Below are 18006 nucleotides of genomic sequence, written 5' to 3' on the forward strand. Positions count from 1 at the left end.
TCCAGACTGCCCAACCTGCCCAACCTGATTCAATTTAATTTTTTTCTTCTTAGCTATTTCTGGGCAAGAATCCATAGCTCTGCCCGGTATTGTTCTTAGGTTCCAACTACTGAAGTCTCCTTCAAAGCTCACTCCAGTCCATTTACACCAGTGGTCTCAAACTCAAACCCTTTGCAGGGCCACATTTTGTATTTGTAGGTACTTGGAGGGCCTCAAAAAAAAAACTAATGTCTTATTAAAGAAATGACAATTTTGCAGGAGATCAAACTCTTTATAGTTTATAAATCTTTCCTTTTGGCTAAGTCTTAATAATAATATTGTAATTTATAGCTAAAGACACAAGATATCAAGATATTGAAGGAAATTGCCTTAGTAGAGACAGAGAGATTGTTCACCCTCTCCAAGGTGAAGAGAACGAGAAGGCACTCGCTAAAGTTAGAAGGGAAAAGATTGTGTACAAACGTAAGGAAGTTCTTCTTCACCCAGAGAGTGGTGGAGGTCTGGAACGCTCTCCCGGAGGCTGTTATAGGGGAAAGCACCCTTCAGGGATTCGAAACAAGGTTGGATAAATTCCTATTGGAACAGAACATATGTAAGTAAGGCTAGACCAGGGGTGTCCAATGTCAGTCCTTGAGGGCCGCAATCCAGTCAGGTTTTCAGGATTTCCCCAATGAATATGCATGAGATCTATTAGCATACAATGAAAGCAGTGCATGCAAATAGACCTCATGTATATTCATTGGTGAAATCCTGCAAATCCGACTGGACTGCGGCCCTCGAGGACCGACATTGGACACCCCTGGGCTAAACTCAAATAGGGCACTGGTCTTTGACCTAAGGGCCACCGCGTGAGCGGACTGCTGGGCACGTTGGACCACTGGTCTGACCCAGCAGCGGTAAATCTTATGTTCTTATGATCAAGAAACTGTTTTATTTTACTTTTGTGATTATGATAAACATACCGAGGGCCTCAAAATAGTACCTGGCGGGCCGCATGTGGCCCCCGGGCCATGAGTTTGAGACCACTGATCTACACCATCCCAGCCACTGAAGCCCTCCCCAGCCCATCCTCCACCAAACAGCCATATACAGACACAGACCTGCAAGTCTGCCCAGTACTGGCCTTAGTTCTTCAATATTTAATATTATTTTCCGATTCTAGATCCTTTGTGTTCATCCCATGCTTTTTTGAACTCCATCACTGTATTCTTCTCCACCACCTCTCTCGGGAGTGCATTCCAGGCATCCACTACCCTTTCCATAAAGAAGAATTTATTTATATTGCTCTTGAATCTACCACCCCTCAACCTCAAATTATGTTCTCTGGTTTTACCATTTTTCTTTCTCTGGAAAAGATTTTGTTCTACGTTAATATCTTTCAAGTATTTGAACATCTGAATCATATCTCCCCTGTCCCTCCTTTCCTCTAAGGTATACATATTCAGGGCTTCTAGTCTCTCCTCCTTGGTGCAAACCTCCTATCATTTTCATCGCCCTCCTCTGGACCGCTTCAAGCCTTTTTGTGTCCTTTGCCAGATTCGGTCTCACCAGCGAACTGTACAGGGGCATTAACACCTTTGTTCTTCTACTGGTTACGCCTCTCTTTATACAGCCCAGCATCCATTCTGGCAGCAGCCACCGCCTTGTCGCACTGTTTTTTTTGCCTTTAGATCTTCTGACACTATCACCCCAAGGTCACTCTCCCCATCCGTGCATATCAGCCTCTTACCTCCCAGCATATATGGCTCCTTCTGATTATTAATCTCCAAATGCATTTTCGATAAAGCTTTAATCGCTGCTATGACTTCTTTTAAAATATCTGGTTCTTCTTTGACTTCAGTTTCCAGTTCAATTTCCCCAATGTTATCCTCATTGCTCTGTTTGTATAAATTTTCTGTATATTCTTTCCATTGTTTTTAACTCTTTCTGGATCATTCAAAATCATTCCATTGGCATCTTTAAGCATCCCCAGTCAAGATTGAATTTTTTTTTTTTTTTACGTTCTTTATTCATTTTCAAATTAAACAACAAGTGCACAAAAGAATATTCTATACAAGTTATTTCACAATAGCACATCTCTACCACATAATATTCTAGTGATATAATAACCCCCACAACCACCCACCCTTTATCCCATTTTCAGTAAGAATAAACACACATATTATATAGCATATTTTAACATATTATGTATAAATTATTCCCAACTCCCTCCCCCTTCAGTGTGCTAACAAGAAAGAAAAAAGAAAAAGAAAAGGAAAAGAGAAGAATCGAAGACTATTCACCACAATATGTTGCCAATGGCCCCCATATTTTTATAAAGTTAGAATATGTCCCTCTTTGTACTGCAATCTCTTAATCTTTTGACAAGCTAATCTGTTTTTTCCATTTACAAAGTATGTATTCTTCCCAATTAATATTTTCAAATTAATCAAGTTTTTCTTTGCTTATTTGTAAATGTGTCTCTACTAGAGCCTCAAATTCAGTAGCATAATTAAATGAAATAACTATTTTTGAAGTTTATTGGGATGGAAGAGATTACTTGCGGGGATGGGCAGGGACGGAGTTCACTGGATGGGAACAAATCTTTTCCCCGAGTCACTCTGTAGAGGAAGTTATGATGTATAACTTCCTATCGCCTTCTGTGCAGTATCTGCTTGCCTCCTGCACTTCACTGCTGCGACTACCACCAGGCTGCCCCCAGGTCCAGAATCCTTTTCAGCACTACTGTGCTCACTGCTGCCAGACTGTTTTATCCCAACATGGGGGCCTGTAGAGAAGAGCATCGGGGAGGGGAGGCTGAAGAGCTTTTCTCTGGACCCACTCCAAAGTGTGGTCTCCAGGATTGTACATAATATTCTAAATAACCAGGACCAGTGCATACAGTTTTTTCCACATTTTTTTGTTTCAGAAAACTCTTAAAAATTGAGATGAAGCAAGCCCATTACAGACTTTTTCCAAAGGAAACAAATCAGAAGAGATGAAGGAACACCACCACTTCCAGAGCTGGCAAAGGACAAACCAGATCTCCCTAATGATGCTGATAAAATGCAACCACTCCCGTCTACCTCCTTGGATTGTACCGCTGCTACAGTCAGTGACTGCTTCAGTGAATGCTGCACAGATCTTGCCAGACCCAATCAGCCAGAACATCTTATGGTATTGGCAAGTACTAAAAAGCTGCAAGGAGCTGGATTATCACAGAGAACTCGATCAGTTCAGTCAAATTAGTTCAAAGAGTTCAGCTGGCTAACTTTGTGTGAAACACGAGGCAAACTGTTCTGTACACAGTGCCGTTTCTGTTCAAGCAAAGGCCTAAAAGTCCAAAAAAATGGATGGTGCTTTCAAAATTGGAAAAAAGCCATCCAGTGCTTCAAAGACCATGAAAGAACACAATGTCACCAGGAAGCCACAGCTCAGATGCAAAAATTTATGTCGCATCAACCAACCATTGCTACACAGCTTGATTCACAACTGAAGGCTCGACAAAAATCAAATCGAAAAATGCTAGTTATGCAGTTAACATCACTTTGTTTCCTTATGGCACATGGACTAGTAACAGAGGGTCATGATACTGAAAATGGCAATTTTTATCAACTCTTGCAACTTCGCTGTAAGGATAATCCTGAGCTTAACCACTGGCTTTCTATGAAAAGGGACATGTCCCGTGACATAATAAATGAGTTAATTCACTTCCTTACAATGGATGTCATAAGGAAATTGCTAACAAAGATCCATGAGATTGGAATTTACTCTCTTCTTGCAGCTGAAACAAGGGTTATTAGCAACAAAGAACAGTTGGTCACTTTATTTCGCTGGGTTGATGAAAATTACAGTATACATGAGGATTTCATTGGCCTTGTTGATATACTTAAAACATATGCCTCTACCATCTATAATGTGCTCAACGATGTTGTGATATGCTGCAACAACATGCCAGTGGCACTGTGCAGGGGGTAGGCTTATAATGGTGCAGCTAAAATGTTTGGTAAAATAAATGGTGTTGCTGCTCAATTTAAGCAGAAAAATCATGCGGCCATTCACATCCATTGCTTGGCACACTGCATAAATCTGTGCCTGCAAGATGCAGGAATAAAATGTAAAGTAATTAAAGATGCATTGGATTTGGTGCTAGAAGTGACCCATCTTATCAAGCAGTCTCCAAAGAGAAATCATTTATTTGAATCTTTGAAGACACAATTTAACCCAGAGAGTCAAAACTTGCGTACCCTCTGTCCAACACGATGGACAGTCCACACTAGTGCAATAAAATCTATAATAGTGTTCTCTGTACTGTCATGACACAAATCAGTGACGAGTCACACGATGAATATGGTAGAAGAGCTTCTGGCATTTTGGCAATGGTAGAAAAATTCAATACATTTTATGGTCTGCATCTCTCCCATCTTGTTTTCTCTGCCACTGAACAATTATCCAAATCAGTGCAAGCAGTTAATACAACACTACAGGATGCACAGACAGCAGTGAAAATAACACTGCAGAAGCGGTCAGAAGAAGCGTCTGCAAATTTCTACAAGTCAGTAGTGGAGGATGCAACAGATCTGACTGAAGCACCGGTGCTCCCAAGACACATGAGAATCCCAAAAAGGCTGGACGGGGGACAAGCTAACTATGCTTTTCAGAGCCCAGAAGAATATTACAGAAGACAGTATTATGAAGTTTTGGATCTGCTGATATGTGAACTGGCCCACCGTTTTGATCAGAAAGACATTGATGTGGCAGTTGAACTGGAGAAGCTTCTGTTCACTGTGGATAAGGGAGACAATGTCATTTTTGGTCGCACAACTTTAGAATTGTATGCTAACGATTTTGCTTTTGATTGTTTGCATACACAGTAGAGAATGACACGGTGACAAAATTCATCACCATTCCCGTCCCCGCGGGAAATAATCCCATGTCATTTTTTAGTGTCTATTTCAGCCTTAGTCCTTCTACACCAGCAATCTTCAAAGCAAAGCTTGAGGGTCAGTGGTTGTGGACATTCATACTCTGATTCTTCCCTCTCTCTTTAAAGAATGACATGAAGATTGTTTACCGCGGTTATCCGCGGGGATGGGAACGGTGATGAATTTTGTCAATGTGTCATTCTCTGACAGTTAAACATGTTGCCACATACTTTGAGAGAGTCTGGAAATGAGCTGCCAACAACAGTAATGACCATCAGAGCAATATCAGATGCAATGAATGCAGTGCCTGTGGCAAAGACACTCTTGCCACAGGTGCACAAACTTCTTTGTTTATACTATACAATAGCTGTGACAACAGCAACAGCCGAGAGATGCTTTTCTGCATTACGTCGAGTTAAAAATGATCTGTGATCTACGATGACACAGCTGAGACTAAATGATTTAATGTGTACCTATTGCCATAAGGAGCTCCTTGCACAGACTACGACAGGAGCTCTTGAGTGATCTGCACGGGGCAGGAGCGTTGGAAGATCGCTCCTGCCGCGAAAGCCCGCTAGACCACCAGGTACGGTTCCGGGGAGTCTCAGAGAGCTTAAGGTAAGGTCCAGGATTCCGGGGGAAGGCAGGGGGGGGTCAGAACTGGCTCAAATATTATTTGCTGTTTTTTAATATTGGCGGGCCGGCTCTGCCCCTAACCCCCATGATTATTGAGGGAGAAGTGTATTGCAAATTGGTTATATTCCCAGAAATTGAAACTTAATGCAGAAAAATCTACATGTATACTGTTTAGTAACCGTGATCCGGTAACTTTGTTATCAGAAATCAAACTAGGATGCACCCCGATTCCACTTATGACTAGTACCAAGATAGTGGGGGTAATTTTGAATACTAAGCTACCATATCTTTCACAAATTTCGAGGGTAGTGAAAAATACTTTTTTCAAGTTACGCCCGATAAGATCAATTCATTCTCTGTTATTTCCTGACACTTTGAACAGCCTACCCTAGTGCATTCTCTCGTTATTCAGCAAAATGACTACTGAAATTCCCTTTATGCTAGACTATGGGCTCCTTTTATCAAGCCGCGGTAGTAGATTAATGTGCGTAATAGTGCGCGCTAAACCACGGGACGCGCTAGCTGCTACCGCCTCCTCTTGAGCAGGTGGTAGTTTTTGGAAAGTCACGCGTGTTAACCCCGCTAGCGCGGCTTCATAAAAGGAGCCTTATGTCAGAAGGACATTCTTAGATTACAGATCATATAAAATGAGCAACTAGAAAGATATTGTACACGAACATGTCAGAGATGCAACTTTTGCGGTAAATGGTCCTAAATACTGGAACTCACTACCATTGATACTAAAAACTATAACTTTAGTGGATAAGTTTAAGGAAAATTTAAAGATCTATCTTTTTTCTGAAGCCTATTCTCAGGCATAATGAGTATTGCTGGGAAGATATTGAAAGACAAAAAAAAGAATACCATTGATGTTAATTTTGGAAATCTTTTTTGATTTGTTTGGATTATGTGTTGATTTTATGTTTTGTATAATATGGTAATTAATGTGTTGATTATTTTTTGTAATTGTGAATTTTAAACATGTTTTTAGATTATAAGCCGCCTTGAAGGTTTTCCCTAGGGCGGGATAGAAAATTTTAAATAAACTTGGAAATGTATTTGTGTGGTGTTTACGAGTAACTGTGTAAGTTATTTTCCTTACTTAAGGGGCGAGGGAGAAGGAGAAATATATAGGCGGAGGGCTTGTACATAAGAACATAAGAATTGCTGCTGCTGGGTCAGACCAGTGGTCCATCATGCCCAACAGTCCGCTCAAGCAGCGGCCCTTAGGTCAAAGACCAGTGCTCTAAATGAGTCCAGCCTCACCTGCGAATATTCCAGTTTAGCAGGAACTTGTCCAACTTTGTCTTGAATCCCTGGAGGGCGTTTTCCCCTATAACAGACTACAGAAGAGTATTCCAGTTTTCTACCACTCTCTGGGTGAAGAAGAACTTCCTTACGTTTGTACGGAATCTATCCCCTTTCAATTTTAGTGAGTGCCCTCTCGTTCTCCCTACCTTGGAGAGGGTGAACAACCTTCTTTATCTACTAAGTCTATTCTCGGCAGTATTTTGAATGTTTCGATCATGTCCCCTCTCAGTCTCCTCTTTTCAAGGGAGAAGAGGCCCAGTTTCTCCAATCTCTCACTGTACGGCAACTCCTCCAGCCCCTTAACCATTTCAGTCGCTCTTCTCTGGACCCTTTTGAATAGTACTTGTCCTTCTTCATGTACGGCGACCAGTGCTGGATGCAGTACTCCAGGTGAGGGCGTACCATGGCCTGGTACAACGCATGATAACCTTCTCTAATCTGTTCGTGATCCCCTTCTTAATCATTCCTAGCATTCTGTTTGCCCTTTTTCGCCACCGCTGCACACTGCGCAGACGGCTTCATCGACTTGTTGATCAGAACTCCCAAGTCTCTATCCTGGGAGGTCTCTCCAAGTACCGCCCCAGACAACCTGTATTCATGTATGAGATTTTTGTTACTGACATGCATTACTTTATCCACGTTGAACCTCATTTGCCATGTCACTGCCATTTCTCGAGCTCGATTATGTCACGTTGCAGATCTTCGCAATCCCCCTGTGTCTTCACTACTCTGAATAACTTTGTATCGTCTGCAAATTTAATCACCTCACTCGTCATACCAATGTCCAGATCGTTTATAAAGATGTTGAAGAGCACGGGTCCAAGCACCGAACCCTGCGGCACTCCACTCGTGATGCTTTTCCAGTCTGAGTATTGTCCATTTGCCCCCACTCTGTTTCCTGTCTGTAACCCAGTTTTTAATCCACGTGAGTATTTCACCGTCAATTCCATGACTCGCAATTTTTTGAAGTAGACGTTCATGCGGGACCTTGTCGAACACCTTCTGAAAATCTAGATATACGATGTCGACCAGGTCACCCTTGTCTATCTGCCCATTTACTCATTCAAAGAAGTGTAGTAAGTTTGTCAGGCAAAATCTTCTTTTGCTGAAGCGGTGCTGGCTGGTCCTATCAGTTTGTGTCCATCAAGGTGATCAATGATATGGTCCTTTATCAGCGCCTATACCATTTTTCCCGATACCGAGGTCAGACTCACCGGTCTGTAGTTTCCCGGATCTCCCCTTGAACCTTTTTTGAAGATCAGCATAATATTTGCCACCTTCCAGTCTTCCGGAATCTTTCCCAATTTGATCAACAGATTGGCTATTAGTTGAAGCAGTTCAGCTATAGTCCCTTTCAGTTCCTTAATTACCCTTGGATGGATGCCATCTGGTTCCGGGGATTTACCGCTCTTAAGCCTATCAATCTGCCTGCATACCTCTTCTAGACAGACTGTCAACCCTGTCAGTTTCCCGTCTTCGTTTCCAGCATATAGCCTGATAGGTTCCGGTATGTTGTATATATCCTCTTCGGTAAATACAGACGCAAAAAATGTGTTCAGTTTGTCGGCGATGGCTTTGTCCTCCTTTATCAATCCCTTTATTCCATGGTCATCCAACGGTCCCACCGCTTCCTTCGTGGGTCATTTCCCTTTAATAAATCGAAAGAATGGCTTGAAGTTTTTCGCCTCCTTGGCTATTTTTCCTCATAGTCTCTTTTGGCCCCTTTTACCGCATTGTGGCACCTGCGTTGATGGTTGTTTGTACTTATTTCAGTTTTCGTCTGTTTTTGACCTTTTCCATTCTTTAAACAAAGTTGTCTTCTCTCTGATCGCTTCCTTCACCGCTACAGTGAGCCACACCAGTTCTTTTTTCTTTTTCCTCTTGGATCCCTTGTTGATACATGGTATATATATATTTTGTGCCTCAGTGACTGTATCCTTAAAAAGGGACCATGCTTGCTCTAGCATTTTTACAGTGCTTATCCTCTTCTTAATCTTCTTCCCAACCATGAATCTCATCCCTTCGTAATTCCCTTTACGGAAGTTCAGTGCCATGGCCGTCGTTCTGGACCGATATTTCGCCCCTGCATCCAGGTTGAAGCAAATCATATTATGATCACTGTTTCCCAGCATCTCTTCTACTTCTATACCTTGTGCCGGTCCTCGCAGTACATTTAGAATTAAGTCCAGAATTACATTTTCTCTCATATTTTCCTTGACAAGTTGTTCCAGGAAGCAATTGCCTACAGCATCCAGGAACTTGGTCTCCCTAGCAAAGCCGGAGGTGCCTAGGTTCCAGGGGATAAATCCTTCTTCAGGTATGTTAGTGATAGAAAGAGGAATACAGACGGGATAGTGCGCCTAAGGAAACCTGACGGCAACTTTGCAGAATCGGACCCCGATAAAGCCGACCTACTGAACAAATACTTCTGCTCAGTATTTATCTGTGAGGCACCAGGATCCGGCCCACAGCTGCAAACAAGAGAGAGCTCAGAAGACTCGTTCAGGAATTTTGAATTTTCCACCAGCAGCATCTACCAAGAATTGTCAAGGCTCAAAGTGTATAAAGTCATGGGACCAGATAATTTGCACCCCAGAGTGCTTAGGGAATTGAGAGATGTCCTGGCAGAACCATTAGCCGCGCTCTTCAATCTTTCCCTGGGCACGGGAAAAGTTCTACTAGACTGGAAAACAGCTAACGTCATTCCGCTTCACAAAAAGGGATGCAGGTTAGACACTGCAAATTACAGACCGGTAAGTCTCACGTCAATAGTGTGCAAGCTTATGGAAACATTGATTAAACACAAATTAGACACGATTATGGATGACAAGAGACTGAGGGATCCACACCAGCATGGATTTACTAAGGGGAGATCCTGCCAATCCAACTTGATCAGCTTCTTCGACGGGATAACAAAAGAACTGGATAAAGGAGAGTCCCTGGATGTGTTGTATCTGGACTTCAGCAAGGCTTTTGATAGCGTCCCACACCGTAGACTTTTGAACAAGATGAGTTCATTGGGGCTAGGAGAAATATTAACTGCATGGGTTAAAGACTGGCTCAGTGGTAGACATCAGAGGGTGGTGGTAAACGGTACCCCCTCTGAAAAGTCAGAAGTGCACAGTGGAGTACCACAGGGCTCGGTCCTGGGCCCAATCCTATTTAATATCTTCATACAAGATCTGCCTCAGGGACTTTGTGGTAAAATTGCATTATTTGCCGATGATGCTAAATTGTGCAACATAGTGAGCGGAGATACCATGCCCGACGCTATGACACAGGACATACTTGTTCTGGAACACTGGTCTACTCTTTGGCAGCTGAATTTCAATGCCAAAAAGTGTAAGATAATGCACCTTGGTGGCAGAAACCCATGCAGAACCTACACTCTGAATGGTGAGACCTTAACCAGAACGAGACCTGGGAGTAATCATTAGTGAAGATATGAAGGCAGCCAATTAGGTGGAGAAAGCCTCATCTAGAGCTAGACAAATGCTGGGTTGCATCCGGAGAAGCTTTGTCAGCCGAAGGCCCGAGGTGGTGATGCCGCTGTACAGGTCTATGGTGAGACCACATCTGGAGTACTGTGTACAGTTTGGAGGCCACACTATCGGAAGGATGTGCTAAGAATGGAATCGGTTCAACGATTGGCCACCAAGATGGTCTCAGGGCTCAAGGATGTCCCTTATGAAGAACGACTAGGTAAGTTGCACCTTTACTCTCTCGAGGAACGCAGAGAGAGGGGTGACATGATAGAGACGTTCAAATACGTTATTGGCCGCATTGAGGTGGAAGAAGATATCTTCTTCCTTACAGGCCCTACGGCGACAAGGGGGCATCCGCTGAAAATCAGGGGCGGGAGATTCCATGGTGACACTAGGAAGTACTTCTTCACCGAAAGAGTGGTCGACCATTGGAATAATCTTCCACTTCAGGTAGTTGAGGCCAGTAACGTGACTGATTTTAAGATCAAATGGGATCAACACGTGGGCTCACTTCAAAGAGGAACTTAGAGGGGAGGGTTATTTGAGTGGGCAGACTTGTTGGGCCATAGGCCCTTTTCTGCCGTCATATTCTATGTTTCTATCCCTGGATATTTGAAGTCGCCCATGATAACTGCGTTGTCTCCCTTGCAGTTGCGTTTAATCTCATCCATCATTTCTCCATCAATTTCTTTGGACTGCCCTGGGGGTCGGTAGTAGATGCCGATCTTCGTTTCCAGTCCATTTGTTCCCGGAATTTTGACCCATAGAGACTCTAACTTATTTGTCAGTTTTAGCGTGTTCTCTCCAGTAGATTCAATTCCTTCTTTGACGTATATGGCAATGCCCCCGCCTTTTTGAGGCACTCTGTCTCTGCGGTATAGTTTGTATCCCAGTAGCACAGTGTCCCAGACGTTTTCCTCGGCCCACCATGTTTCCGTGATGCCGATGATGTCAAAGTTATCTTTTTGTGCCATAGCTTCTAGTTCACCCATCTTATTCCTTAGGCTCCTTGCATTCGTGTACATACACTTGAGCAGCCTGTTCCTTTCTTGCATTTCCTTCCTTCTTGTGTCTTTTTTGACCTGTCTTACCTGTGATCCGGTGAGTCTTCCCCTCTATCTTCCTGCACGGTATCCTCTGGGTATACCGGTTCCCGAACCTTCGACTCTCTCTCTCAGTCGACTGTCGGCTTTCCCATTCTTCCTAGTTTAAAAAAATTTCTCAACTTCTCTCTTGATGTTGCTTGCAAGTAGCCTCATTCCGTCTCTGCTGAGGTAGAGTCCGTCCTTCCTAAATAGCTTGCTCTTCCCCCAGAACGTCGTCCAGTTGCACATGAACTGGAAGTCTTCTTCCTCACACCAGCACCACATCCACACATTGACTGCTTGCAGCTCCATCTGCCTCTTCTCGTCGGCCCTGAGTACCAGCAGGATCTCCGAGAATGCTATCTTCTGTGTTCTGGTCTTCAGCTTCCTTCACACCATCCGGAACTGGTCCTTCAGTACTTCCTTGTTGAAGTTCCTGTTGCTCACGTTGTTCGTCCCCAAATGGATCACCATCGTTGTATCTTCTTCTTCCACGCTGTCGATGATCCTGTCGATGCGGCTCACTATGTCTTATACCTTGGCTCCCAGTAGGCCGGTCACCAGCCGATCGTGTCTTCCTCCCGCTATGTGGCTGTCAACTTGTCTGATGATGGAGTCCCCCCATGATGATTGATGTATTAGGACAGGTGTTTGTCTAATGCATATCTCGTGTGTATATGCATGCATATAGCAATACGAGGACCCCAGGAATATTTGGGGTGGTACAACAGGGATGAATGTCCAAGTGTGTGAAGGATATATAGAGGTGCATGTGTGACTTTTGGGTGTGGTGGAGGGTATATTTTGGAAGTGCAGAACAGATAGCTTTACAGAGTGCTTGGTCTGGTCATCATACTGCAGTATTTCTGTGAAAATTATGAGACATTCCGGTGTATTTGCTGCTTAAAAGGTTGAAATGCTGAGAAATATTGCCCAAGACACACAGTCACATTTCCTTGTAAACCTCCTAGCCCTACTTGTCATTAATACAGCCAATTCTTACTGATCCATCCAGAAGGAAGACACATATTTTATGTACTTCAAGGTACTTGAATTCTTGAAGGGTTATTAAAAAAAAGTTACCAACTTGTGCTACAGTGAGTTATTTTCAGAGAATTATTTACTTGCAAATCTAAATCAAGACACACAGCAATGTGTATACGTAGAAATCATAGGAAAGTCCAGTTGCAAAGAAATAAACAAAACAACATAAGAGTTGCATACTGTGACAGACAGAAGCCCAATATCCTATTTCCAACCCTTGGCCAATCCAGGTCATAAGTAACTGGCAAGATCCCAAAAAGTAAAACAGATTTTATGCTGCTTACCGTAAGAAAATACAGTGGATTTCCCCAAGTCCATCTTAATAATGGCTTATGGGCTTTTCTTTTAGCAAGTTATCCAAACCTTTTTTTTTTTAAACCTGCTAAGCTAACTGATTTCATCACATTCTCTGGCAACGAATTCTAGAGTTTAATTACATATTGAGTAAAGAAATATTTTCTCTGGTTTGTTTTAAAGGTACTTAGCTTCCACTTTGAATGTATAAGCACAAAAAGGCAGTATATACAAGTTCCATTCTCTTCTCCTCCCCCTAGTTTTTCTGGAAAGAGTAAACAAGTGATTCACATCTACCCATTCCACTCCACTCAGTATTTTATAAACCAATTAAAAAGCAACAGAAAATAAAAAGCAATGAGTCATAAAATGCTTAAATCAAAATGGAATAAAATAAAAATCAGCAGCTGAACTTAATATCTAGAGCAGGAATCCGTATCATCTGCAACAGAAGAACACCAAGCCCACAAAAGTGATCCTTTCAAAAAAATTTACCGTATTTTCACGCATATAACGCGCGCACGTGTACAACGCGCACACGGGTATAGCGCGCGGGAACAAGGAATTTATGTAAGAAAATTTTGGTATAGCGCGCCCACGCGTATACCGCGCATGCTCCTCATTGAACTTTCATAATCCATGCCAGCGTTTAAGTCCTATTTATCTAACTGTTGCTTCGTATGCAAAATGACTTCACAAGAAATATTAGCTGAGCTTTTTTAACTATCAGCAAATGCCGCCAGCAGGGAAATTACCAATGAAGTAATTTTGTTTCCCAGGTTTTCTATTGTAATGCCTATTCTATTGTGATGCGGTGTTTTCTGTCTTGCTGGCGCCCTCCTCCATCTTCCTGCATCGTTCGCTGAAAGCCGCAGGCAGCGGATCCTATGTGCCTCTTGCGGCTGACCCAGAAGTGTTTCTCTGACGTCACGACGTCAGAGGGAACGCTTCCCAGCCACAGGAGGCGCATGGAAGCCGCTACTGCGGCTTTCAGTGAACGCTGCAGGAAGATGGAGGAGGGCGCCAGCAAGACAGAAAACAATTGTATAACGCGCTCACGCATATAACGCGCATGGTTATGCTCAGTTTGTAAAATCGTGTATAGCGCGCGTGAAAATACAGTAATTTGCTTCCATGAATTATAAGCAGTACACTGCTCCCAAATGATAGAAAGCCCTTTATGTATGTTCAAATGAGAATGTATTACATAAAAATGGTACATTACCTCATCTATAACAGCAGTCACATGATCAAGCGTTGCACCAGATAACTCCCCAAATGTAAGATTTTTTTTGTAATTATCATTTCCAATACATTCGACTTTATTCTTCATAACATAAACTACTTTATTTTTTATATCAAGAGGAACCTAAATGGAAAAAGAATATATATTAGCAAAGCAAAGTGAGAAAATGCCGGTTTATATCTAGTTTCATAATACTAATATAACATGGGATATAAGTAGAGATTCTGTAAAACCACAACAAAAACACTCCCAATAAGTAATTTGGGGATTCCAGTTACAATAATCCTCCCTCCAAAAAAACACCCTGTCTCACTCCAATGCAATCACTGCCAGAGGCATCATCAATGCGAGCCATTGCAGCATTGTTCTTTTGCAGTGCTGAGAGCTTATATCTTTGCTTCTATTGCATTCTGTTTCTTCTTGGGCACAGCCATCAGCACCAGAGGCTGTTTAGCGTATAAGAAGCAGCACTTCTTGTATTCTTGCAAGAAACACAAATGTCTGCTCATGCATTTTTAATCCTTCAGTGGAAACCAAGCACAACAGGAGCAAAGGCACAAGCTCCCACCACTGTGACAAGTAGACAGGGATGATGCCAGTGTTGGAAGGGAAACAACATAATGTATATACAAAAAACAAAACAACCCCCCCTCCCCCTCAATTGTATAACCCTGAGAAAGTAGTCACCTCAAAAATAAATTCCTAAAATTCCATAGAAACATAGAAGATGACGGCAGATAAGGTCCATAGCCCATCAGGTCTGCCCACTCTACTGACCCATCCCCAAGTCTTAGGGATCCCACTCCTGGTGGCAGGTTCCCTTGGCTTAACCCTCTAAGGGATCCCACATGGGCATCCCATTTGCTCTTAAATTCTTGCACGCTGTTTGCCTCGATCACCTCGATCAGAAGCCCTAAGTATATGATCAAATAATCAAATTGTACATAGGGCCTCAAGCCTGCCAACAAACAGTAAAATATCTGTGCAAACATAAGGTCACAAAAGTAAACTCGAGGTATGGACTCCACATTGATGTCTGAAGCGGCAAGTGAGAAATGCCAGAAATAAGAATCATAGATAAGAAAAGGAAAGATGACAGAATAGATCATGACAGACCACTAAATTCATATACAGTAATATATAAAAAGTACTGTATTTACCCCACCCACTTCTGATTTCCCCTATCACTACATGTATGTCACACTGAAAGGGTTCTGATTATCTACATTTTTGTTTAAAAAAGGAACCTAAGTAAACGCCTAACAGTATTTAAATTACCTCATTTATTAAAGAAACAAATTATCCAACTCCTTATCACCCATGTGAAAAACTAACTGCCCCCTAAAATTGACTGGTTGTACCACCTTTAGCAGCAGTTATTGCAAATGCTTCCTATAATTTGATATCTTTTACATCGCTTTAATTTCAGATACATTCCTAGGTAGCCTTCAATCCATAACCCTACTCCTCACTGCCCTAGCCAGCAGAATAACCATTCCCCCTAACTGTATCCATGGCATCCTGTTTGTTTTGTTTTGAATTTGTGGGAGCCATTCAGAAAGCCACTTGGCACCGAGCAGCAGCGCCAAAGTGCGCTCCTGCTTGGTACCGCTCAGCAGCTGAAGCCGGAACTTGCAGCAGCAACCGACTGGGTTAGCAGCGGGGAAGGAGCGTGGAAAGCTCGCTCCTGCCCGCTACACTTCTGGACCACCAGGGATTCCAGCGGCAGAGGAAGCACGATGGGCAGCGAGGGGGGATAGGGTGCAAAGCCTGGCGGCCCAGCAGAGGCTTGCAATAAGTCTGGGATGGGATTGGGCGGGTGCTGGGCGTTGGCCCGAATATAAACTAGGACCCCCATTTTTGGGCCAAGCCAAACCATCTCCAGGACACACTGACAGAGGTCTACTCATTGTGAAACAAAGAAAGCCTGCCTTCCATCAGTTTCACTAAAGAAGGGGCCCAACTAATCTCACTGGGAATCTTTGGCCCCTTTGGCAGGATTGATGGAAGATAAGGAATCAGAGCTACTAAGCCTTCTTGCCTTATGAAATGGCTAGCTTCTCTTTGCACCTGACAAAGCACAAAATGAATCCTTACTGGAATGAGGACAGTCAGTCTTTAGGCTAAATCCTTTCAGTTCGAATCTTGAGAACCAGGTCTGGAGCCTTCCACTCCACGAGGGCCAGCCTCCACAGAGCCCTATGAAGGGAAAAAGCCTTCAGACAACCTTTCAGGCTTTCCAAACTAGGGTCCTCCTAGTTTGGAAAGCCTGAGCTAATTGTTAGTGCTCCTTAATAAAAAGGAGCCCAGAGTGTTCCTAACTCTGGGGAGAAACACCATCTTCAGCCAAACTCCGTGAGCACACAGGAGAATATAGAGGTGCATGCAACAAGCAGCACATAATAGCTCAGCCCTGCAAAACATGGTCTCCACATCCTGTAGAATCAGCACACAAACACAAGCAGAGAAAGCAGGGCGTCTAGCAGAGGAAGGAGTGTGTGTACTATTCCAGAGGTGATGGTCACAATATGAGTATTTTTACTTGTAGTTAAGAAGGCAGATTGTCTACTCTGGCTAGTCCCGGGATCTCTGCTGCATCCTACCTCCTGATATAACTTCCTGTTTCCTCATAGGAAGAACACAGCAGCAGAAGCCTTTATTAATCATTGCCCACTTAAGTCACAGTACCTGAACAAGAACAATGGCACTGCTACCTAGACGACACCAACACGTGGTGCCTATTTTATAAAAGCCTGTTCCCCCTGACAACAAAACCTGGCTACGCCTCTGCTAGAGAGCACCCGATGGTTCAAAAACATCATTAGATTGTACAGGGAAAAAAAGTGCCAGGTGCACTACAAAAAACTGGAAGAACTAGGAGTGGATGTACAGCATTGAAAATGGGATGCGACATCGTCACCCTTTGGCAATGTCTATGCCTGATTGGCTGCTCAGCTAGGCAGTTATGTAAGATGCACAGAGGTATTAACACAGCTAGCTCACGATCTCCAACATCTTGAACCGCATTGTGGATTTTGTTCATACCTTTCTCATTAGTTCAAAGTGAGTTGCATTCAGGTGCAGTAGGCATTTTCCTGTCCCCCAAAGGGCTTAAAGAAGCTCTTCCCAAAATACCTCATCAGATCCCTTGCATCTTAAAAGTTTTAGGCCATTCAAGTCTTCCTGTCAACTCTCAACAGGTAATGTAATTTATCCTGCCCGCCCCTCCATCCAGCCCCTTAAATGTTCAGGAATGCATTGGCTGGTCAGATGTCTGTTTATGTACAGAAGTCACGCTTCAACAGTTCGAGTATGTCTATGTGCCCTTTCTGGGTGCAACCCTGACTAAAATGCCAGCTTCACAGTGAAATAAAAACTGAAGAATGACTACACAGAACAAAGAGAAGATCTTTTGTCCTTTGTATTCAGGGACCTCTAGTAGTTATAGTTAACATTGTTTGCTAAATTGCGTGTCCACTGAAGTGGTGTACAAACTCAGAAATTTAATTGTAGGAAATAAAAATATGAATAGTCATGGGGAATAGAAGGACAATAGATGACAAAGAATGGAAGGAGGACCACGAAAGGCATCATGTGATCAACCACCAAATGCCTATCAGAATAGACAAATTGCTATCCTAATATTAAATCTGGGAAACAAAGGGCCTCTTCTATCAAACCGCGCTAGCAGTTTGTAGCGCAGTAAGCCATGCTGAATGGCCCGCGCTGCTCCCAACGCTCATAGAGTTCCTATGAGCGTCGGGAGCAGCGCGGGCCATTCTGCGCGGCTCTCTGTGCTGAAAACTGCTAGTGGAGTTTGACAGAAGAGGCCCAAAGTTTCAGTCCTTAGATGGACCATTTACAAGTTCCATAAAAAGGCCAAAATAAGCAGAAGTGGAGTATCTTCGATTATGTGCACAATGGGAAAGTAGCAGACATAATTAACCAAGAACCTGTGAAAGAGCATTAGCAGTGACCCAATCAGCCAGGTAATTTGACTA

The 18006-nt window shown here is 43.1% G+C and overlaps 1 protein-coding gene across 1 annotated transcript in view; it reads right to left on the reverse strand.

Moving 5' to 3' along the window:
- Nucleotides 1-18006, reverse strand: part of DNAH11 (dynein axonemal heavy chain 11) — a 596997-nt gene that overhangs the window by 561666 nt on the left and 17325 nt on the right. The window contains exon 3 of the mRNA XM_033930891.1: nucleotides 13985-14128. Within this exon, the coding sequence (XP_033786782.1) occupies nucleotides 13985-14128 (144 nt within the window). The remainder of the gene's footprint in view (nucleotides 1-13984; nucleotides 14129-18006) is intronic.

This window comes from Geotrypetes seraphini, chromosome 2 (assembly GCF_902459505.1).
Source record: "Geotrypetes seraphini chromosome 2, aGeoSer1.1, whole genome shotgun sequence".
Lineage (NCBI taxonomy): Eukaryota > Metazoa > Chordata > Amphibia > Gymnophiona > Dermophiidae > Geotrypetes > Geotrypetes seraphini.